The 24,872-nt window shown below is 41.2% G+C and overlaps 1 protein-coding gene and 1 long non-coding RNA gene across 3 annotated transcripts; one reads left to right on the top strand and one right to left on the bottom strand.

Moving 5' to 3' along the window:
• Nucleotides 1-3,149: 3,149 nt before the first annotated feature.
• On the top strand, nucleotides 3,150-4,407 carry LOC124063587. Its single transcript, XR_006844122.1, has 3 exons — nucleotides 3,150-3,357; nucleotides 3,803-3,870; nucleotides 4,171-4,407. It is a non-coding gene; the product is annotated as an uncharacterized LOC124063587 (long non-coding RNA).
• A 3,274-nt stretch (nucleotides 4,408-7,681) lies between these two features.
• Nucleotides 7,682-24,779, bottom strand: slc17a9b (solute carrier family 17 member 9b). Of its 2 annotated transcripts, XR_006844086.1 has the most exons (14): nucleotides 22,841-24,779; nucleotides 22,083-22,280; nucleotides 21,502-21,641; nucleotides 20,599-20,698; nucleotides 20,150-20,280; nucleotides 19,928-20,024; nucleotides 18,727-18,823; nucleotides 17,788-17,875; nucleotides 17,661-17,695; nucleotides 17,452-17,567; nucleotides 15,937-15,992; nucleotides 15,776-15,805; nucleotides 14,788-15,392; nucleotides 7,682-7,705 (listed from the first exon to the last, which is right to left on the bottom strand). XR_006844086.1 is itself a non-coding variant. In XM_046396821.1 (13 exons), the coding sequence occupies exons 1-13, from the start codon at nucleotides 22,972-22,974 to the stop codon at nucleotides 15,214-15,216; spliced, it is 1,401 nt and encodes a 466-aa protein (XP_046252777.1). In that variant the 5' UTR covers nucleotides 22,975-24,779; the 3' UTR covers nucleotides 12,672-15,213. The 2 variants fall into 2 exon arrangements, 1 of the variants encoding a protein (XP_046252777.1); XM_046396821.1 differs by lacking the exon at nucleotides 7,682-7,705 and having other exon boundaries at nucleotides 12,672-15,392.
• Between the last annotated feature and the right edge of the window lie 93 nt (nucleotides 24,780-24,872).

The raw sequence follows: 24,872 nt of genomic DNA, 5'->3' as shown, positions 1-24,872 counted from the left end.
AGCTTCAACAACAAGAGTGACACTTTTAACTTTGATAATGTTTCTCATTTATTCCCTAAAATCCTGCAAAACTGTCAAGATGATAGATGCATTTTTCTAGATTGTGACTTTCCTTTATTTGTCATCAGACAATTGCATGTCTTAACTTAGTTGTTTCGACACAAAATATACACATGAACTGCTATTTCAGCGTGCAGTTGCTGCATATCTACTGAACGATTTCATAAAATTTTCAATAAAATATTTCCAGTTTCTCCTATCTCACAGCATTTTGGGCCTACGCAAGAGGCTTTGTGGCTGACTTGCTGGCTGGTGGAGTGTGACTGGTTGTCTTAGCGTCAGCTGTTTGCCCAGCCAGGCTCAGCTCAGATTGCTCCAGATTAGGAGATGGGGCACTCTGAGAGCAACTATGATCCATATTAAAGCTGCATAAAATGAAAATTGCAAAGATTTAGAGGCGGATCATAGGCCACAGAGAATTTAATCACAACCTGGCAGTGTGTGTGTGTATGTGCATGTGTGTGTGTGTGTATGTGCATGTGTGTGTGTGTGTGTGTGTGTGTGTGCGTGTGTGCGTGTGTGTGTATGCAGCCCTCTGCATAATGCAGAGCACATAGTAGCATGAGGATTATCGACGTAGGCTGTATTTACTTATCAACCCAGTGTTGTATCACAAATGTTTTAGCGGTGCTGCAGTTCCTTTCTGTCATGGCTACCCATGAGCATGATGATGCTTAAAAATTGTGTTTTTAATTTTTTAAACTTTAGAGACAAATATGACATTTTCACGCACCCATAAAATAATACAAAATATATGAAAGACATGCATTTGTTCTGTGTCGGTGTGTGAGGTGGTGAGTGTGTGTGTGTTAATGTGTGTGAGCGCATGATACTGCTCCAGTAACACTTGTAATCCCCCTAAAGCTTTAAATACTGTTACTGCGTATTCAAAGGGTAGTCTAGTAATGGTTATCTATACAGAGCTCCTACGGTTTTGGTCAAAATATGTGAAGTACATTTTCTTGTTAGGAACCTTTCTGCTTAATGAGTGCTTTTACTTTCATGCAGTAAATCAGTTTCACTAATAATTTTTCTGTTCTTCAGTAAAATATTCATGCACTTTTAATGGTGGTGGAGTATTTTTACGTAATTTCGTTTCTTCTTCTACCCAAATAAAAGATTACCTCCACCGCTGCACATGTGTCGTTAACACAAATCAAAGCATAACACATAATTCAAGTGGTACAATTTGTATAATTTAGTTAACGTAGTCAACATCCTTTATAGTATTGGTAATGAAAACCTTCCTGTTCCCTTATGGTGTGTTGTGAATGTTTCTGGTGTGTGTGTGCGTGGATTAAGAGTGTGTGTGTTTGCAGCCACAGGCTACATGTGCTTGAGAAGCCTGACAGATTTCATGACTTGTGCCCTATTTGTGCTCACCTGGATCTGCATCTCTGCTACATCTAAACAAGCAATGTTACCTACATGAATATCATGTCCTTCCCTCTCTTCCTCTTGTTTACATTGTCTTTTTCTCCAGTTTTGTGCAGTTTTTGTTGCATGTCTCTCTTCTGATAGCTGTATACTCTTACTTCCTCCCTCCTTTTTTTCTTCCATTCCATATTTCCAAATCCCCCTCCAAGAGCACATTGTGTGTGTGTGTGTGTGTGTGTGTGTGTGTGTGTGTGTGTGTGTGTGCATCCGCGTGCATGTGCATGTGAGTGACTGTCTGCGTGACTGTCATACACACAAATGTGCACATGCACACATGTACAGAACGCAGACTTAGATCGAGCAGATGGTGACCGTATTCATTTTTTCCCCGACTAACATTAACCATTCATTATAGACAGCAGACTAAGCCAATCCCACATCCTCCCCCATGCAACACGTACACACACATCCACACACGTACACACACATAATGTCCAATAGTTTTGCCATTAGCCCAGTGACAGTCCCAAAATCTTGCTTGCCCCTCAGTCAGTGTTGATACTCTCTCCTTCCAGACGGTCCCAGCTCTGCTCTGACTCAATCTGTTGACATTTCTGATTCCGTCCCCATGACTCAAATTTCTCCTCCTTTACTTCAGCAACCCAAAACAGGAATGAGGAGCATCTGATGATTCCCTCTGCCCCCCCCCCTCCATCCAGTTCTGCTGTTTTTTTCTTTGCCTTTGTTCCCTCCACATTCACTGTCTGGCTTCCTCTGGCAAATGCCCCACAAGTAAGAAACACAACCACTCTGTTTTCTCCTTAACTTTCTCTTTTCCACTGTGTTTCATTTACCTCCTTCTTCTTTTCTATTTCTCTGTATTCAAAGAGAGAAAAAAAAAATCTAAAACCTGTTAGGCGGTAAATCAGGTTTAATCTCTGGCTCAAAGAAAAGATGAACATTAATCCACATCTGTCCATACAAATGTTTACCGCTCATGTTTCAGACCTCATTTGGCCCTGCTGTTAAGCTGCGCACTCACCGTTGTGTATTTGCAAAAGGAAAAAACAAAACAAACAAACAAACAATAAAAACGGCATAAAAATGTGCTTTTGTGTCAAATTCTGTGTGCTTGCAGTCATCCACATCCACCTGTTTATATACCTCCCCTGTAGTGAAAGCCATCTGAAGTGGTTTTGGCCCTCTGCCTCTCTGTGTGGTCTAAAGGGTACAGAGGCAGAGAACTCTCACACACTTAAACTAATGAGAGTTTTAGATGCAGTCAGAGAGCAGTGTGAGTTAGTGTTCCTCAGCTACCCTCTGGACATCAATCACACTGAAGGCTTTGCTCACTTCCCTTTGCTAAACTGCACCCATCACTGCCCTCTGCACACACACACACACACACACACACACACACACACACACACTAACAGACCCACATGCACAGATAAAGTCAAGACATCCCGAGGAGTCTAAACTTTCTGTGGTCTACACCATAAAGAAATGTATCAAGATAGTCTAGAGCAAACTCTGCAAGAGAGGTATGAGGACAGTTGACTCACCTTTTGTAAGACAGCACTGAAATTTTGCTGCACACAAGACAGCACGAGCAGCTGTATAGGAATTTACAGGTTAAAGGTACTCTTGGGAATTTTTGACCACTAAGAGTGCTATGGAGCAGTGGAGCGAGTACACAGGTGACACCAGACACATTACCACCGCTTTTCTGCTGATCAACGCTTGGAGGCAGTAACGCACAAGCTTAGCAAAGAAGGTGAAGAAGAAGAAGAAGAATCTAAGCTAGCAAAATAAAATGTTACCATGAAAGCGAGAAAACCAGTTCTGTAAATGTTTTATGAGGTAGGAAATGCATTCACCGTGTTTGTCGGGCCTCAAGGATACAGACAGCGATTTTTGGTGAGTAACACTGAATGTAAACATGACTTTGTTTATTTACAAAAAAAAAAAAAAAATCCACAGAGCACCTTTAAATTTGTTCACAGTTTAATGCAATCCAAAACTCAAGATGGCAAAGATTAAGAGAATTGAACTGTCAGTATTTTCTTCATTGCTCATTAATTTGATACGATCTACACAAAGGCCATGAACCTTTGACTGACTGACACTCTTATTCATTCATTAGTTTGAAGGATCTGTACTGAAACAGATATTAGATATCATGTGTTTGCCTGCGCCACATATATCACAGGTGTGTGTATTTCACTGCATCTTTATCTACTGATTCTGTCCAGCGTGTCCAATTTTTGGCAAAGTAGTACCCCTCCCCCAAAATGCTGTAAAGACAAAACGCATTAACTGTCTGTCCTTTTGTCTCCTCTCCACCCTGCTCTTCTTCTGTCAGCCACCCCGATGCCCTAAAACTGTCCTAAATGACTTAATCTACAGGGCGACAGCACTTCAGAGAGGCTGGTGAGTGAGGATGGTCTGTGTGTGCTGTAAGGGGATTGCTGTAATTACTGGGATCTGTGCACCGTATTTATCTTTTCAAGGGATGGGTGATCCTGCCATAAAAAGCCCAACATTTGGCAGTTAACTAATGCACACCATTAGATTGATTGTGTTGGATTTGTGTTTGTGTGTGTGTGTGTGTGTCCCATATTTCCCTACTGCTGTCATGCTCTGTGATGTGTGTTAAATAATGTGTGGTTGTTCTCTGTAATCCTGATTAAATAGGGGGTTAATGTGTGTCTGTTTTACTTTTTTTCACAGTCCGTCCAAGTGTGACCTTCTACGACTAGAGGGTTTGCGAGAAAGAACTGGCGAGATGCAGGTAGTCTGTGTATGCTTGTCTTGATGTCTCACTACGTGGGAACAAGAGAGACAGAACCACTGACATTTTGTTGCAAAATAAATAAAAATCATTGTCTGATATGCTCTTTTCTTAAACATAAACCTCAACAGCTTTCAAAATCTGACATTAGGAGTACAATAAAGGAGAGAAAATAATGAAAGAAAATGAAATTATCACTCTTCTTGGATGTGGCAGAGAAACAAACAGATTGACCACGTTCTTCTTTCCAAAATCCTCCCCCGTGCAGGCAACATGTTCCTCACGTCCATCTTGGCTGTTTTTTCAGATATTTGGTGTCAGTGTGTGTGTGTGTGTCTGTGTCTGTGTCTGTCTGTGTGTGCGTACGTGTAAATGTGAGCATGGGTTTGTGTGCGGGTTGTGAAGACGGAGGCTGCACCAGGCTGTCCAGCCTACACACAAACCGTCCCGTCGTTAAATCACCTTACTGTTCCATCCACCATCCACTGCCCTGAGCATGTTTTTCATTTGATGTGTGTTTTGGTTGAAATGAAAGACACACGGGGAGAGGAGAGCGAAAATAAAAATGCAGGGGTATCGAGAGAGGATGCATAAATATTGGATGGCGAAGTAACTTCAGATTCTTTGTATTAATAAAAATAAGTTTTGCCATCTTTGTCACTTCAAACTCTCTTGCATACTCACACACTCTCATTTAATCTCACTCTCTGTCCCCTCTCTCCCACTTGTTCCTTATTAATTTTTATGTTTCTGACCTCGGAAACGGGCATGAGTACACAGATATATTACAGTAATTATCTAATTTTACAGTGCCATTAAATGTCAGAGAAATCCAGAGTTATGACATTAATACAATAAAGAGGGTTTGGGCCAGAGGGATGATAACTTAATACTGTACCAGTCTGGAACAAACTGCCTACTGTGGATATTTGCCTTTTTTTTATTAACAAAGTCAGTGTCTTTCATAGTTAATTTGACACTGCATGTATGATAAAATAAATCTCTGAATATTGGGTGGAAATGTCTGTCCAGAGTTTTCATAAAATTGCATTTCTTCATACAGAGTAGAATGTGTCAAAAGTTTCAACAGTCAGGTGTAAAGTTTGTTCAATTGCGTGTGTGCTATTCAGACCTGTTTTATATTTAGCTGAATATTCAGAGCACAAAACATACATTTCACATCTTCATTTCTGTATTCAGACAACTATGTTTTCCACCAGAATTCAGATTTACAACGTATTATATTTAGATTCTCCTCATTTTCCCGGATCCTGGCCGGCGATAGTGTTATTTACTGTAGCTCTGACTGAGGCACATTTGGGAGCAGTTCAAATTCAAAGCTGTGCCAATCTACTTGTTCCTTTTTTGTCTTTTTTTCACCCCCTCCATCGCCCTCTATTTCTCTCACCCACTCTCCACTCATTTCTATGTACCTATGTCCCAGTAGATGGAGATGTGAAATATTTAAACACACTTTGTTGTTTGGGGACAATGCACTTCAGCAGATGGGCCATCGCCGCACAGACCCCAATGTATGCAAATCTCCATACAAAGCAGCCCAGGATGTTTTCAATATAACACAAGTGCCTCGGGCCCTGTTTTAATCCCTCTTTACCCGCAGCCAATGCACTGTTTCATCCAGTCAAACGCCTTAAGCGCTATGTCAACTTGGACATCTGGCCACATAACTGAACCCCCAAAAAAGTGTGCATGTGTGTTAGGAAGAGAGCATGTTTATGGAGGGTTACAAGGAGAGATAAAGGTGATATTGTGCATGCTGTCAAACTGAGATATCCAGAGATAAAATTATCAATGGTATCAGTGCATCAGAGGAGCAGACAGTGTGGTTTCTGAGGTGGATTCTTTGCCCTCCACACCGGGGGAAACAGGTGCCAGTGTTGTTTTCTTCATTGTCTCTTAACTTGTTTTGTTGTTTTCTCACTTGTTTTTCTCACCCCCACCCTCTAGGAATAAGCAACACACAAGCACATGTGCATATGCGTGCGCAGATGCGCCAACACACACACATTCACATACGCAAATGTGGCACGGTAGGACACGCATGCTGCCTGCAGACTTTCTGGTCAGAACACTGATTTCTGTCGTTGTGACATCTGAAGGGTGCTACAGCACAGCCAGACACCTGGATACACATGGCATCCTTCACTACTGACCATCAAAGTCCACTAGTGTGTGTGTGTGTGTGTGTGTGTACATAAGGGTTTGTGTGCACACTAGGTGTCCGTTAGGTGTGGGGGAAGGTGCCATAGAAGGCAACATCTCCTGAGGGTAACTCATCAGCTTTTCCTGGATGGACCACAAGTTCAGATGCTTGTGGCAATGTTGCATGTCCTCATTGACCTACATGATACAGAATACACACATACACGCTACATACCTGCATGCAAATCCACACTGCAACTCTATACTGCAAGAATTATGCATTCACGTGGGAGAGTAAAGTCATACGTGATCATGCAAATCTTTTGTTAATGAATATCAGCATCACCTTAATTCTCCAGGAATTAAGGTTGTCAAGGAAAATGAGATGAGACAGAGACAGCAGTATACGAGGTATTGGAAACACACAAGAATAATGCAAGTAAAAATGTTTATTTTCATTATACTGTACTTAAATGTTATTTGTTATCTTTGCATATTTATATCTAAAACAGGTTAGAAACAGGCATTATGCATAGAAACCGACCTGTAGTTTTCACACGTACAACCTCAAACTGCTTTGATCAGCATCATTATCATCATAATTTCCTTCTGTTTTCTAGAGTAAGAGACGTTTGTTTCTATTTATTTGTGACTGATGTCTCTGGAAGACATTAAATACCTGCACCTTCTTTGTAAAGCAGTCTGGATGAAACAGCACGGTTCGGTGTTAGGTATATTGTTGGAAAACACTGTCTAAACAATATTGCACTTGAATATTCAGTATCTTTGCTGATTTTCGTCAAATCGAAAAAATGTGTTCGGATTGTGAGTATATACTCGAGGTCTGTAAGCTTGTTCCTTTTGCACTGTGTTTGTAGCTGGCATGAGAGAGACTGCCTGCAGCTTGTGTGATGGTCTGTGGATATGTGTGGATATGGGGGGTGGGTGGGGTGTGTGTGTGGGGGTGGTGGTGGTACTGGTGGGGGGGACTTGTGTGTGCATGTGTACTTAAACCTCAGGCCATGAAGCTGTGTGTGCACTTCATTATGTGTATGCGGTTGTATGTGTATATATCAGTGTGTGTGTGTGTTTGTGTGTGTGTTTGGGGGGGTCTGCAAGGGAAGAAAGAGTGTAGGTGAGCGCAGAAGACAAACCTGTCAGTTTCACAGCTGGTTTCTCTGGCTGCAGGGCTCAGGCCGGAGCAGGGTGACACTCAGCATCACAGCACCACAGCACAGGGCCTGGGGTAAACACACCATCATATACTGTAGGAAGATGTACACACAGACACACACACATACACACACACACCTTGGTTGGCTGCCCTCACCCATAAGACCAAGAGAGCAGTGAAACACACCACCTGGGTAAGTCATCATATCTTGTCTTGATTTTTTTTTTTTTTTTCCTTTTTGGCTCAATGTAGGTGTGAACAACATCACAGAGCAGATTGCCTGGCAATGGACTGACCATCATGTTGTAAGGAAGGGGTGGGGGGAGGTTGGGAGGAACACAGAGTGAGAGAAATAACAAGAGAAAAGTATAATGTAAGATGAGAATGGTTTTCTTTTTATTAGCTCTGTGGAAGGACAAAGTTGGCTTGTCTCCCTGCATCATGAGCCACAGTTGCCTGATCAGGACTATCATGGCTGCTTTTGATGCATGATAGAAGTTGATGCGGACTATTAACTGGATGGTCTCTTCCTGCGTCAAGAGGAGATGGTGTTCCCACCCTTTGGTCTAATTTCAGGACTCGCTTCATAGCGTATTCCCGAGCGAAGTGGCGACTCTGTGGGGAAAAGAGCCTCAGGCAGTCCCACCCTCCCAACCAAAGCGTCCCCCCACATCCTCCACCGTCCTCGCACATTTCCATCGCCACTAAGATGGAAGTGATGGCAATTTCTTCAGGGTATTTAGAGGATGTTGGCCTTCTTTTTTTTTTTTAGTTCCCATAACCAGCATAGTTTATAAGCAAAAAGTACATCAAGGTATGACAAAAAAGGAGACGGTTTTAGCACTGAGGTTAGGAGACATTCATTAACAATGTGCAATGTTAAAGTGATAATTATAATTCTGGAAAGAGCTGATGAGCGACAAAACGCAAGTACATTCAGAGAAATAAACAACCACATTGTCAATTCTGTTGACATTTTGGGGAGAAAGACCCTAAGTGTGGTCAATTATAAAAATAAAGGAAACATGTTGACAGGAGCAGTGAAACAGTGTTTTGACTGCTGCTGTCAAGGGAGGTTCCCCTGTCTAAAGTTTACACAGCAAATGATTATGCCTCAGTGATTCCGCCCTGGATATGTGTGTGTCTCTGTGTGTTTGAATGTGTGCACTCAGCGATCAACCTCTGCTAAATACTAATTACTGAATACTTAGTACGGGTGCCCTTTCTATTGGGTCCCTTTAGTATAAACATTCATTATGGCTCTTTTTCTCCTTTGTAGCCCCATCATTATTATTCCATCGCAGCCCCGGAGGAGCGAGACAGAGCCGAGGCCGGGGCCGGACCAGGCTGGGGGAGAAAACGCTGCAGAACCAGAGCACCAGGACCTGGGAATGCACACAAGTGATATTTGTGCGTGTAGATCAAAAAGCGTTTACCTTTAGATGTTTCCCTGATATGAATATTCAACATCCTTATTGAAATCTAATTTGGGTCTCCTTGTCTCAGGGGTCTTTTCATCAGTGCCTGTTGCCTGAGGCCACTGCTGATTGACAGCCAAACTTTAGTAAAGAGCAAGCAGGAAAAAAGGGGCGATCTGGTGGTGTTGGAGATGTGAGCGGTGTGAAGCTGGGGATAGCTGGAGCAGATGAGTGGAGGGGTGCTGTGGGAGGTGTGTGTGTGTGATGGGGGGTGGGTTCTGACGGGGTGGGGTATTTAACCTCCTCGTGTGCATGCACAAACAGAATGCTGCAGACTGTTAGGAACTATGAGTCAATAAAGAAAAACAAAAGCATTTAAAAGCATTTCATCATTTCAGCTTTTCTCCTGCGTGAAACCCATTTATCTCCCTCTCGGCTTGGAGGTTAACATACAGCTATGGGTTTGTTTGCATTGCACATCATTTACTATTTCTCATTTGAAAAAAATTAGGAAAGTTCTGCTAAGAGCTGCGATCGTTTTTTGATTATTTATAATATAACAGAAATTTAATCACTCACAATCAAATATTTATAACTGTATTAGTCATTTTTCAAACAAGCAAAGCCAAATATTCTCTGATTTCATCTTATTTATTCTGAGGATGTGCTGCTTTTCTCTGTGTACACCACATTTTTTGGCTTTTGGACCGCTGAAAGGCTCGAACAAAAGAAGCTTGAAGACGTCACCTTGGATTCTTGACACTTGATGGGCATTTTGTGATGTTTTAGAGACTCGATGATTCATAACTGAACTGAAAAAATAATCACCAAATTAAACAATAAGGAAAATAAGTCAGTTACAGCCCTATTTATAACAAGTGTTATATTCTGTCTCTGACTTATCCTCATTACATCAAGCATTTCACTCATAATCAGTCAAAATGGATTGAGAATATAACAATGGGTGTACTGTATGCATTTAATACAAATTTACTCACTATATAATCAACTCAAAATCTCATCTGAAACAAATAGTAGAAATGATCAGTTAGTCAATCAACAGAAAATTTATTCTCAAATATTTTGATAATCAATGGCAGAAGCACTCATGTTCAACAAAAATCATTAAAATTGCTATGGGTGAATTGAAAAGATTTGCTGTATTTACACAGTTGTGAGAGCATTTTATTTGTTCTCTTCTTGTCTTAAAACTAAGCATCTGACGCTCCCTGCCAAAGGCATGGCACCATATTGTTTTCTAAAATTATATTTCTAAACATTTGTTCAGTTATTTGTCTCCATCTCTGACTAAGGACCTGTGAACTCCATAACCATTCATTTGGCAAAATGAGGGGGAAAAAAAACTCTCTGCACTCTCGTTCTGACTGGAGGGGGAGAAATGGTCTGCACTGATGGAGTGCATTTGTGTCTTTGTTTTTCTGGCTTATATAATAACAAATATGAAATCGGTCTGAGCTGCCCCTCTCCTGGTGCAGCACTGTGGAGAGAGATGCAAACTCCTGTTGAGCCTATGGAGTCAGACGTTATTGCAGTGTTAGTTTCACACAAAAAAACTAGTGGGCCTGAATTTAAGATGTGTGTGTTTCCTGTGCATGCACACACACACACACACACAGCACACACAAACCCAGACTGTCCTCATCTGGCCAGTGGACTGAGCATGGTTTAATGTTATTATTGCGCAGGTGTGGTTTGTGTCCCTCAGGGTTCTATTAAAATGATGCCCTACTCAATGGCGGCTCCATTTGCTCTTTAGATTTAACACAGGCCATATGTCTAGCAGGAGGCAAACAGCTGACAGGGTTTAATTGACAGAAATCAACATATTTGTGCATGTGTGTGTGTGCTGGTGTGCTAATGGTGGATGTGTTTGGGCATCAGGGGATCCTTTAAAGGGTCACTTATCTATCAGAACAGACTTTGGAAAGAAAGGAAAAGAAACAAGAAAGACGGCAACAGAGAAGAGATACAGACAGAGATCCTTTAGGAAACAAGAGGAATTTGTAATGTAGACAGAGGAAACTCAAAGCGCAGTTCAGCAGTGCAGGACATCACTGCGTGCGTACGTTTCCTTTATTTTGGAGCTGACATTCTTGTCCATTCCAGGAACACCGCTGTGTACAGAGTGTTAACTTCATGTTTCATCTAGCTTCATAGAGATGCTGTCCCTGACTGCAGTCAAATCATGTAAAATTACCTCTGTCACAGAGCTGATTTAGGCTCAGGAGGGGACCCAAAACAAACGACAGTGCGTCCACTGCCAGGCCCTCAAACTCAATCAAACCACGCAAGACACTGAAATTATTAGATCTGACATGACAAACCATTTTGCGCTCACTTTATAGAAGTAGTTCTTGGATAAATTCTGAAAACTAGGAGAATGGTTAAAAGTAGTTCTGAGTCATGAGGGATAACCGAGCATTAGGCTAACAGGCGCAACGCAATTAGCACATAAAACCTGTCAATGGCCCTCAGTATCACAGCCCTCTATGGAGTGGCAGACTTACACAGCCTCCTGATCTACCACTACAAAGTGATTAATCCTCCCCACACAATGACCAGTCTTAAACTGGGCCTCTATATCATTAGGTAGCTCTATATGGCAGTTTAGCTTTGCACTAATTAGCATTCAGATCAGGGACCGGAGAGACAGCCCCTCCACCACAGAGGAAGGACATAGGATGAGATGGCGACACAGTGAAATGTCATTAACTTGATGTTAATTACTAATTAATGGGGCTATTTCATTTACATGTATCTGCAGCTCTCTGATGGGGCCTGCCTTTACTGGGTTACTCTTACCAGCTAACAAGTTGGGGGAGGGTTTATCTCCCCTCTCCTCTACACTCTCCTTACAGCGTTTCATCTCTGCTAATTAAATAGTGGGCCACTCAGAATGATTATGTCTGCTTTTACAGCATCATTTTCAGTCAGTGGGACCACTTCAGTGAGTGACCGACCACCTCTTTAACACCACGGCTGTTTTTGTATGAACTGTACATCAAAAGCCAAATTCACTGCCAACTCCACTGCGCTGACTTCTATTGGACTTGTTACTTTCACTCATTCATGACCCCTCCCTTTCTTTTCATTGCCATGCAGCAGCCACAAGCCACCCGTCTCCAAGGCAACCTGAGCCACTCGGTCCCATGAGAAGGGGAGTGGGCTGGGTTGACTAGCGTCTGGCCGTTCACACGTGGGCAGTGCCAGCTCGCCAACATGGCACACAGCATCCTGCCATATGGTGCCACCACATACGTCCCGCTAGCCCGGGCTCGGGATCTGGGCCTGCAGTGAGCCGCTGGTGTGAATGGGACAGATCTATACTTGAACCTGTTCTGGAGAGGATCTGCATGCGGAACTGGCTACCAGTGTGCAGACAAACAGCTCTCAGTTTCATAGTGGGAAAACCTTGCTCATTTTCAACCTGCCTGTATGAAAATACTCTTTCATGTAATCATGAATAACGTTTGCTATGAACTGAAAGTAATCTCAATATAAACTTCAAGAGATCATGAAGCTCCATCTCCACGACAGAAGAGAGTATTTAGAAGGTATATGACATCATTATTGATACTATGCTGCCTCTCTGTGGCACTGCAGAGAAAATACATGCAGCACATGAAAATTTAAAAAAAAAACAAAAAACAAAAAAACACACGAATGCTGACAAAATATATTTTTATTCAAAGTTAATATATGCTTTTAAATACAACATATCTTAAAAGCATTATAATACTGCATTTATCCTGCATTAATGTATTGTTTCTATCATACATATCTTACATGTTATCAAAAATTTGTCAGAAGGCTTTCAGGAGCATACAGTGAGATGTGTTGGTGAACGGAACTCGGACTAGTTTTCATGTACAAATTGCAGGGTGTTCAACACAGTAACAGAAAAGAGCAATGAAGGCTTTTGTAAATGATGCACATCTGAAAGGAATGCGGAGCGTTGGTTGTTTGGTGAGTATTTTGTGCACTGGTCTTCTATCTAACAGGTTTTGGGATACAGTTCAAGTACGATCACTACAAAACATAGTGTGTGTACAGAATCAAAGTGACATTCGATGTAGATACCAGATCTGAGATATCAAAATAAATTATTTTATATAATCAGTACATTTGTCTGCCTTTATAACACGAATAATCTCAATATGTTTGATGCAAAGAAAAATATATCTTTATTTTAAAAGATGTAATAGAGAGTAAACAAATCCAAATAATTTCTTTTGTTGACCTTTTCTATCCACTGACCACGACAATGTAAGTAACATATTGGGAGAACTGAAATCTATACTGAAAAATATTCAGCAAATTGAGTTTGTAAAAAATAAAATAATAGCCTATTCCTTTCAAAGTGAATAACAATAATTGACACACAATAATAAGGATAATAAATCACACAGAAGCAACAAAGAAGAAGAAAAAAAGACAAAAAAGAAGCGACGTACAATGATCGAAAATAAAAATCACGCTGATCATGGTGAGCATATCTTACAATCTTGCATTGCTTAAATCAGGCACAAAATAATAAATGCATAGATTCAACTTACTTGTATCAAGTAAGCGTCCAGACTGAAAATGAAATTTTCTAAATATAAAACAGAAACTGTATATGCAAAATGTGCTGTGAACAACAAAACTAAATGCAGCAAGCAACTTGAACATTCAGCCACAGCTACGCAGCAAAATTTTCTCTTGCTTAATACTTGCCAATGATTTCCAAACCACCAAATGTTCACAGTTCCTCATACCCAGAACATGTGCTAAACCCAGAACATCATTTTTTAAACCTCTCACTTGTCCCTCGACATTCATCACATCAGGACGGGGACTCTGGCAACAACATGACAAGTGAATGGGCAAACTAGCTGCTTCCCAAACGCTGACATCACTTCCTGTCTAGTGCTTAGTTAACAATGTTGTCAAGTGTGAAAACAAGGGTGGGTGTCTTATCACAAAAATGCTGGCCAGCCTGCTCATCTGCCTGTGCAGCTCGCACCAAAATAATTACATGGACATGTTTTCTTTCTATTAAACCTGTCTCTCCAGACAGGAAAGTGCAGGACAGCAGAGGATAATATGGGAAGAAACTTGACTTGGAACCAAGTCGGACTGAATCACACCTTTTATAACTTACCATGATCTTCTGTCATCTTAGCGACTAAATGTTTTTTTCAGTCATCTAACTTAATATATTTAGTTTCTAAAAGAAAAATAAAAAAATGGCCAAAAAATTTAAGCCATATAAATATCTACGTATTGACAATAATTAATTGAGGTATTTCTATCACATGCAATCACATAGAAACAGAATAAAAATAATTTATAGCCTTTGGTCTTCCAACCTGAAACATATTCCTCAAGCCAACCAACGGGGAGAACGCACTCAACAAAAGTCTTCTTGCTTTTGTACTTGATGAAGGTTCTCATGACCTCTTTCACCCCCTCTGAAATGTAATGACGAGATGAGCTTGTAACCATGGAGGAGGGGACAACAGAAGGTAAATCGTAAAGGACATTAGTGCACCAGCCAAGTAATTACTGGGTGGCTAATGAGGTGTCACTCAGACAGTTCACTCAGCGATGGGTGAGTGGGGCGTACTAATAAAAGACTTCAGGTACAAGAGGCTGGACTCTCCCTGTGTCACCCACAGTGTGCCCACGCCACCTCCCCACCCCATCACTGCAGAGTAAGAACACACTACCTTGGTTTGTTACAACTGTTAGAGTGCTCCTGAGACTAACACATCTATCACTCACACAGCTCCTTCCACACACACACACACGCCGGATAACTATTTCCATGACTTTTCTCATTCAAAGTGAAACATGCTGAAATGACAATCGAAAACAGCAGCCCAGCAGCTGTTTAACCACCACATGCTGAAAAAAAACTGGGACATGGAGGTAGTGTAGAATTTTTTCTCCTGTAATCTCAATCATTCTACCCCAGAGCATCCTGTAACACAGCTGTGTGTTTCTAGAATTCAACGCTCATCCTCTTTTTTCAGTAACCTTGCGCCAGATCGGCTCTGTGCTTTTCAGTAACTGTTGTAGTGATTCCTCAACCAGACACACAGCCAGTCAAAGTTTCTGTTAAATGAAGATTGTCTAGTTCTCCAAGGTTCTCCAAGCTGCTGGTTGCCAAAGGTCGGGTCTCCCTCTGGAATAGCATTCTAGCTCCTGGTTGTGATGATGGTTTAGATGTGGATGTTGTGGTGGCGGACCTTACTGGTGTCAATGTCGACCCGGCGAGCCTCAGCGAAGGCCAGAAAGGTGCAGAGGCCCAGCAGGTTGACTGTGGTGATAAGTGCAAACACGGTGGCCCAGGAGCCTGTGGCCTCAATGAGATACCCCGAGAAATACACCAATAAGACCCCTGCACGGGAACACAGTCACCATTAGTAGCACGTTAGCACAAAGACAGAAACAAAGCACACGGTAACATCCACGTGATTGTTCAGTTTTCCGCAGAGAAAATGTCACACATCCCTCACAGGACCATTGACTGTCATCCTCTGCTCCCTGTATTATTCATCTGACACAAACTCCGTGATGCTCCCTTGATGCAATATGCATGGCACACAGGGGCCAGCATGACTGACAGGAGACACATCAGCTCAAAGTTCGAGTTTAGAGAAGTGGATGAATTATTTCACTTAAGCTGAAAACAATTATTTAGCAACTGTGGGTGAAAGATTCATCACAGACTTTTGTTCTTGGTGTCTGATATTACCTTGAAAAGAAAAAAAAAAAACTTACCTAAGAAAGCGCCACATGTGTTCATAACACCTGTAAAAGAAATTCAGATACACGCATGCAAAATTTAAAAGCTTCATTAAAATTTCACCCGGAATTTGAAAAAAATGATTATAACTGAAATGTTTCTTGTGAACAAAAATTTTATAATGATTTTAACTTACCAAATAAAGCTCCAGCACAAGAAGGAGCAAGATCTTGAACATTTACAGATACGCCGCTGCAAAAAAAATGCACATTGTAAACCATTTCATCATGTAAGTTGCTAAAATGACTCATCGCACATCCTGAATTGCCTAAGATTAAACAAACCGCCTGATAAAAAGATCAGAACAATATCAGAAGAGATATTAAATGTACTGTAGTCAGTCTATACTCCCAGTCTGTTACCAATGGCTGCATCCTTGCATAAGAACCTGAATTTTTTTTTTTTTTTTTAAAAAAAAGAACTTTTGCTTTCTTGAGAAAATAAGGCCATTAAAAATAGTGTTACTGTGAATCCACAAATGTGAAACAAAATCTACTTTTTATCCCAGCCAACAGTTGGGACATATTAGCAATATAAGGAGTAAAAGTAGTATAACTTTGTAGTATTTTAACATCAGAGTTTTTTTAATATGACTTATCATAGTATTACATGATTAATAAAAATAACAGTAAAGTAAAGTAGTAAACAGTAACTTGGAGACCAACTACTGTGTTTCACATCGGATGTGACCGGTTTATCTGTCTGACAATACAGAGGAAAAAGAAATTCAAATGAAATGGAAAAACAAATGCAAACTGCAAGAAAAAAAAAAAAAACAACAAAAATGGAACAGACTGTCTGATCTTATCACACCAGACAGCTGATGCTTTCCTACAGCTGTGCTCAATTTCCCTTATTGTTTGGCTCTGCCTTCACAGAGACTTGGTTGTTCTCCAACCCTTTGTTAGTATGCAATTGGGCATTAACATTGGCATAACGTGAAGGAGAAAATCCATAAAAAGCCAGCACACACGATTAATTAATACCTTCACTAATGAGCCACACTGTTGAGCTAGGTGACATATTTCTTGATAAACATGGCCATGGTAGTTTATTTTAAGTTTATCCCATGGATATCATCTCACCGCCATATATATTCCCTTGCACACCAAAGTTAAATTAACCTGCACTTGAAAACAGTCTACAAACAAATGCACTTTTTACTTCCTTTTGAGTAATGTTTGCTAAAAACCACAGTGTTTTTGGAAAATGGGTAGCTTTAAGCATTAAAATACATACATTGCATTAATGAATATTTTCTTTTAGCACAACCTTTTCCAGGACAAATAAAGGATAATATGGTCGTACTTTTGGGGACTTTCCTTAAGTGGTTAAAGAAAGACAAAATAATAAAATCAATAAATCAGAGGCACTGTCTGAGACAGGCTAACTGCAAGCTTAATACAAGTTGGGACGCTGCCAGGCATTCCCAGATTAAGCTCAGTGGAGCTTGGTGGACCCAACACCATAATTTGGGACAGACTTCATGTTCTCATGTCAACTGAAAACTATGTAATGGTTTCAAATGTTTTAATAAGGAAGAAGAATTAAAAAAAACAAAAAACACAAAGCTGACAAACTGACCTTCAGGGAAAACTATATTTAAATCAGGGCGAGAGTCAGAGTGTGAGGACACTTTAGGTGTCAGTACCTGTGGCTGAAGGTGGTGAGGCCCATGGTGGCAGACACAAATGCAACAGCCCAGGGGAAGGTGGTGTTGCCACACAGAAGAAGGGTGAACACACTGGACACACCCATGGAGAAAAACTAACAAAGAAATGAATGCACACCAAAACACCATAATGAGACTAAACAGATAACATCCACACAGAATAACAAGACAACTGTTAACAATTGTACCTGCATCAACTTCCTCACTGAGGCTGTATCGAAGCCTGCGGAGATCAAGAGGGAAATCAGGACAGACAGTTACGTATCTGCTTTATCAATAAAAGCAATTCTAATATCTGCTCCTCAAATGTCCTACCTTGACTGATGAGGTGGTCAGACAGACAGCCACTGAAGAGGGATGAGGGTATGGCCACCAACCAGGGAATGACATTGAACACCCAGCCCTAGAGGGACAACATCTTTGAGGCTGAAATATCTCATCATATAGTGGATGGATTGTCATGAAAACTTGTAAAAACATTCATGGTTTGCAGTGGATGAAACCAGTAGACTCACTGATGAGCTGTCTTTTTCTCTACAGTCATAATCAGCAACTATTGGACAGACAGACTTTCATGGTCGCCAGAGGATGAATAATAATCATCAGAGGGACAAGGATTTTATATATATACAGTATATATATATATATATATCAGATGGATTGGCAAAAAAACCGACTACAGACATTCCAGATAATACATCAACTTTGATTATCTTTACTCCAGCGCCACCATGAGGTCAAAATTTGGCCAATAATTTGCTTCGTGTCAGAATACTGTGTCTGCAAAACATTCCCATCAGTTACGTTAACAGCACTTAAACAGTCGCCTTTTAGACCCCTTCTGTCCAGCCTCGTCGTTGCCAGTTTTCAATCTGTACAAAGTTATTACAAATAAACTCAGATAACACAAGATTGGCTTGGTCCAGCAACCAGGATGTGGAAAAGCACTACTCCACAGCCCCCTCCCCATCCCCAAAAAAGGGTTTTCAATAAGAAAACATTCCCATCAGTTTTGGATATACTTTTGTTTTTCATGTGAATTAGCACACATTAGCATGCTAATACAAACTGAATGGTGAACATGGTCGACCTTACAGCTACTTATGGCTGCACAGCTGTAGACTCGAGTCTTGTTAAATAAAGGTTCATCCTCTCTTGATTTTAACCCAGTTTGCTGTTTTTTTTTTACATTTTTACTCTAAATGTGAAGACGAACATGTGATCAAATGGAGACTGAAGAGGGAGCCTGGTTACCTTGGCATCGGGGAAAGTGTCTTTAAAGAATGTTGGCAGCCAAGACAAAAGGGTGAAGAAGGTGCTCGCTGTGCAAAGGTGCGTAACAATCACAGCACTGGTCAGGGGATGAAAAGAGAGGAACAGAGAAAATAAGTACATTGAAAGTGTGCTGAGTCATACTGTAGGTATACAAAAGATTTCTCAGTGTTAGCAAAAACAGTGCCCCATTAATTTCTCTCATGATTTGACAGAAGCTCATGCTTGTGGTTTTTGTTTGTGATATATTGTTTCCCTGTCTTAATCACATCTGTGCTGCAGAGTTTGTGAATATATTTTATCATCTAATCTGTTACTCTCATGGTGGATCCCAAACATCAGATAAAACCACAGAGGCCCTTCCTGTCACTGGAAACGGAGAATATCAGTTGCATTGCAGTATATAAATACATAAGCCACAGGGAGAGGCAGGAAGGAACTCAACATCAGAGACAGTAACAGACAATGGAGGCAACCAGAGACTAGGCTTACTATTCTAAAAATCTGCTGCACATAAAATCTGGATCTTAGATGACAGAAATAGTTGTGTTAAAGGAACCTCTTCACTAAGCTTAGAGCAAGATATATTCCATACATTTCCACATTCTTCCTCTCAAATTACTCTTTTAAAATTTCTAATTCTCTCAATAAACTCCTGACTCATATTTACATGGTTGAAAAACATGACATAAACTAGAATTTTGTTTGGATGTAACATACTATATATAGACAAAAGTACTGAGACATCTGACCATTACACCACCAGGACGTTAACGACATCCCCTTCAAAATACATAGACACTTTTGAAGCTGTAACAACTTTCACATTTCTGAGATGGCTTCCCATAAGATTCTGGAGTGTTTCCCCAAACCGTTGTCACAAAATTGGAAGCATAGCATAGGCCAAAATGTCTTGACATGCTGAAGCATTTTCCTTCCCAAGCCCAACCTCTGAAAAACACTCTGTCTCAATACTTTTGTCTATATAGTGTAGATCACATAGAAAAAGAGGAGGACTTACTGACTCAAGATTTGTGAAACGGGCAAAATTACAGTCACTTTGTCTGATACGGTAAAAAACAAAATGTCATATCTGAATATAAAATGTACACATGCACGCGTGCACACAGGACTGCACACAACGCATACACATGCACGCACACTTCTTTTATCTTTATCTCACCAGACTGCCGGTTGTTTGAGGAGCCGCAACCAATGTCTTTTGGACAGCTTGGACTGAGGCCCTCCACTTCCTAGAGACTCCAGGGTAATGATAGGCCCTGCAAACACAGACGAACGCACGTACGTGGGCATACAAGAGGACACTGACTCCAGTTATACAAATATGCAGCTACAAGATAGGAGCATGTGGTTACACTACAGATACAGTTAAAGCCTCCCTTGCCTTCTCCTTTGAGCAGATATTTCCACATGCAGTACGCCCACAGGACTGAGAGGAGACCAGACACATAGAAAACACTTTCCCAGCCATACAGGTCCAACATGAGGGAGCCAGCCCCTCCAATCACCAGAGTGCTGAAATACCAAAAAAAAGCCCACAAAAAGACAAGACAAGTCATGCACACATACCCATGTAACGAGATGTTTCAACATAGTAAAGTACCGGATTACGCACATGAACGGTATGAGCTGAACAAACATATCAGGCTGTTAAGATAAAACTGTCTACACATCTGCATACAGATAATAAAGTTATTAATTTCACACACTCATAGCTATCAAAAGTCACGGTGGAAACACAACAGTCACAGCTTTCTAATAAACCCCATCCTCTTTGCTCTGTTTTTAGGACTTTCTCACCATTCCCCATTTAATAAAGAACACCTGACTCACCCCAGGTAGGAGCCACTACCCACAGTGCTCATGAGGAAGCCTCTCTCACTTTCCACCACCTTTTGAGAGCACAGACTCGCCAGGGAAGGATAATGAACTCCTTAAACGAGAACGTTTCGAAAAACGGAAGAATAAACAAGGAAATAAAAGTAGACACAAATAAAACATACAAATCTGAGCTACGTGACTCACAAAGCAAATACATCAGCGGGTGCGGAAGAATGTGAAGTTCAGAAACATCGACACCTGTGTTTTGTAACAAGAGCTCACCACCACCACCACAGAAGAAATTTAAAGACACTCGTAAATCACCCCGTGAAAAGACAAAAGCAAAGTTGGCCAATCTAAACTTCATACTGGTCACCAACAAAAGTGTGCACATGTCATATGGTCACTCTGTGAATGAAAAATCCATTTCCCCTTTAGATAACATACAAATTGAAATGTTTTTCAATTTGAAGTTCTAAGTGACTGACACCACTTCAAAATGTACTTTTACGAAAAACAGACTACTACTACTGCTGCTGCTTTGGTACTAATCACAGTCACCAGGATCGAAATGTCCCACTGTGATGAAAGTTAAAGTACGAAAAAAGTAGCTCGTACGACAATTTTACTTTGCTGTATTTCCTGTAGATACCTTCAAATAAGATCAGTTTAGCTCCTGCACTTATTCTAAAAGTGGTTAAGTGGTTTTATTGGAGAAAGCAGCAGTAAAGTGACAAATTACATCATAATAGAAAAGACAGGCAGCTTTGAAAAAGCTGATTAATTACTGTTATGCTCTTTCCATAGTCCATAGCTTGAAAAAAGGCCTTAAGAGCCTTACATTTCACCTCACTGACTCACATTCATCTCAAAACTCATCTCAGTCACAATCTGTTCAAAAGTCGTCCGTCTCACCTTGCAACAAGCCCATGAGGAAGCGGGAAAGTGTCATGGAAAAGATCGGCTGGGAGCAGACGTGGGCCAGGACGGGGGTGAAGGCCGTCATCGACCCCCAGGCTGCTGCTGACAGCAGGAGGACCTTCTCGCCTCCCACCCTGTGCACAGGACACAGACAGTCTGTATTAGCTTCTCACATGATATAGAACTGTGTCACCTTTGTTAGATGTCTTACAAAAGTAAAACAAGCCACCGTGGAAGTTTTTTAACATATCTCCTGACAGACTAGAGTGACTGAAACTCTCCTTAAGAATCTGTGAGCCTACAAGAGTTAACAACATGATAATACAAAGACAACATCCGGATTACTCATTACCTCATCCGTACAGCCTGAGTAAACACAAATGAGCTGTTTGCCTCACGCCTAAGTAAAGTTCTCTCATGCAAATGGCACTTTATGAGCACAAATCTTTAACAGGTGCCGAGTGAAAACAGGTTTCACTGTCATCATCACAGCAGACGCCTGTGTAGACACAAGAGCGTCCTGTATCCTCATCCCTCTGTTATCTCACAACATGAGAGCTCAACTGTTTCCCCACCGGTCACTGACGTAGCCTCCGAACACTTGGGTGAAACAGTAGCCCCAGAAGAAGCTGCCCAGCACCATGCCGGACTCCCTCTTGCTCCAGCTGAACTGCTCCGCCATGCTGACGGCGCAGATGGGCATTGCCACACGGGCGCAGTAGAGGAGGCATGTCCCGAGCAGCAGCACCACCGTCCATACCCTCGCCACTGGCCTGCAAGCAGAAAACACTGGACTAAGTTTTGGTTGGACAAAGACAACATTAGGACACAAACTTTGGACTTAAAGTCGGTTGACAGGGGATGTCTTATCTAACTGTGTGTGTGATTACTGCTCTCACTATGATCTGTATGTTCACCATGAACTGACTTCTGTCTTCACTAGGATTGAATTTAGGGCATCAAATCTAATCCAAACTATAAAAATACAGCTGTTATGTGCAGTAGAATGAAGGAAGTGACTTTAAGAGTTTGATGTCAAAGCAATATAGTGATTTATTTCTAACCTACCTATGATCATTATTTTTTTCATGAAGGAAGCTTAGCCTTACGTGTCATTTGACTAACAGATGCCGAGACAAGTTCGGCGCCTAAAGGGTGTAGACTAATGTATTCATGAAGGCAAATAAAACTATCAGCATTGATTCAGGTTAATCGCACTTCATACTGGGAGCCTCCAGGGACATTAGTTAGCCTCTTCAGTTGCTGAGACACGAATAAGAAAAAAGAAAAATCAAACAAACCATAAAACAACCAGCACTGTTAAATGTTTTACCTGGACCAGCTGCTGTTGTGTTCAGACCACTTCTTGTGACATCCAGGGACTCCGATCTTGTCAGACGGATGGTTTTCCTTGTGACAGACCAAATCTGGACTATGGTTCTTGCCATATTTTTGAATAACTGCCATTCAACGCGAGCTAACGACAGCCTCCTTTCAACCGCTTCGGCTGCTGAAGCCCACTTTCTGTCTCTTTCCGGTCGATCAGTCACAAAACTAAACGCTTACGTGGACACAGCGAGGGAGAGAAAAGAAGTCAAACCCGCACTTTGATCTATCACATCATTTTGATACTTAAATCCATAACCTGTAAGACTGGCCTCAGAGGAACACGGATGACGGTAAACTGAGCTACGGAGGAGGGAGCTTGTTTTTCCTGATGCCTGAGGAGGAGTAATCCACGTGTCAGTTTTTCTCTCCAGCCTCCACCGGCCAAGCCACGCAGTTCTGCTTTTGGTCGGTAGGGTAAGTCAGGAAGTGATTTAGTCTTTTCTTAACAGCCTTCAGCTGCTGAAGACATGCGCTACAGTATCATCCAAAGAGCAGAGAGACGCGCCTGGGCTCCTGCCCCCCCCCCCTCCTCCACATCATGACGGTGCAATACAGAAAAAGTATGTGTGTTGTCTACGGGAGCACCAGGATGTGCTTCCCCCCCCTCCACGACCTGCCCTTGCCGGATGAAGACGTGACAGTGCCCGTGCTGAGAAGCTGCGGGGATGACTGGGAGAGATGTGCGCAGTGCCTGCAAGGTTAATATTAGATAGTCCGTCTGCTGCTGCCTCTGTGAGTTAGCAGGCAGATGTTACATAATATGCTGCATTCAGCGCAACTTTTAGCAGCTCTCTTTTGCGGAAGACGTCCTCAGATCCTTTAATGGAGTTAAAGTAGCAGCACAATTTAAGTGCTCCATCATAAGTAGGCCAAATGGGTGCGATGTGAGCAAGAATAGTCTGAAGGCTGATTTTTTAGGTTAAAGTAAACAATAATTAACAGCGGAGGAATTTAATCTGAGTACGGGTGAAGGTGCCCGCGGGTGTTGGGAGATGTGACACCCGCAGTTTCACAAAAACATAACCATCCTTCGCATTTTCTTGTACCCACAGTACTTTAAAGAATGACTTCCTCATACATTAACTCTTATTGGTGGTTTTAAATTGATTGAACGGCCATCCAGCCAATCAAAGCCATTGGCCACCCCACCAGTGTCCGACGGTATATGTGTGTGTGTTTGCATTCAGTTATGCTTTTGTCACCCGTTGGCTGTGATGAGAGATGAAGGAATACGATCTGTGTAAGCAATGTGAATACACGGGGTTATAAGAAGGTATGCATAAAACTTTATGATACTTTTTGGGTTTTTATTTGCACTTATCATGCACCGTCACTGTAAATCCTACACATTTAATTTTCTTTGTACCATTTGTATTGTTTACAACTTATAGAAGCCCTTGACTTGTATATAAGCATCTTATTTACTGTATGTTGTCACCAGTGCTTTGTATAAATGTTTATATATGTACACCCGATTCTTCATATACTTTGCACATAATAATCCTGATTATCATCTGTTCAGCTTGTTGATCCCTGTATGAACTGTATGACTACTCCTGTGTGAAATACATTGAGATCAGTGAAAAACCCAGAGTCAAATTCCTTGTTCACAGATACACACTAATTCTTATAAAATACAGTATAATGCTCTGATAAGACTGCCCAACATTGTATTAAATAGTTAAAAATAGATCTGGAACTTAACTGTATTTTAACTACTTGGGTGATTATATTTAAGCTACAACATGAATCATATCGTATTATAAATTGAACCATGTTTTTGACAAGTCTTAATTTGCAAAATAACTACTAACTATAGTTGTTACACAGCTGAGTTGTTAGTACAATATTTATCTCTAAATGCAGTTAAGTATAAGGATAAAGTAAAAAGTAAAGTAAAAGTATTTCAAAATTGTACATCAGTATTAGATGTACTCACTTTCCACATCTGCTGCTGTACCAGTTTTTTGTACAAT

The sequence above is a fragment of the Scatophagus argus genome, chromosome 8 (assembly GCF_020382885.2).
Source record: "Scatophagus argus isolate fScaArg1 chromosome 8, fScaArg1.pri, whole genome shotgun sequence".
NCBI classification, from domain to species: domain Eukaryota; kingdom Metazoa; phylum Chordata; class Actinopteri; family Scatophagidae; genus Scatophagus; species Scatophagus argus.
The sequence above is the reverse complement of the archived record's forward strand: the minus strand, read 5'-3'. Positions and strand labels throughout refer to the sequence as shown.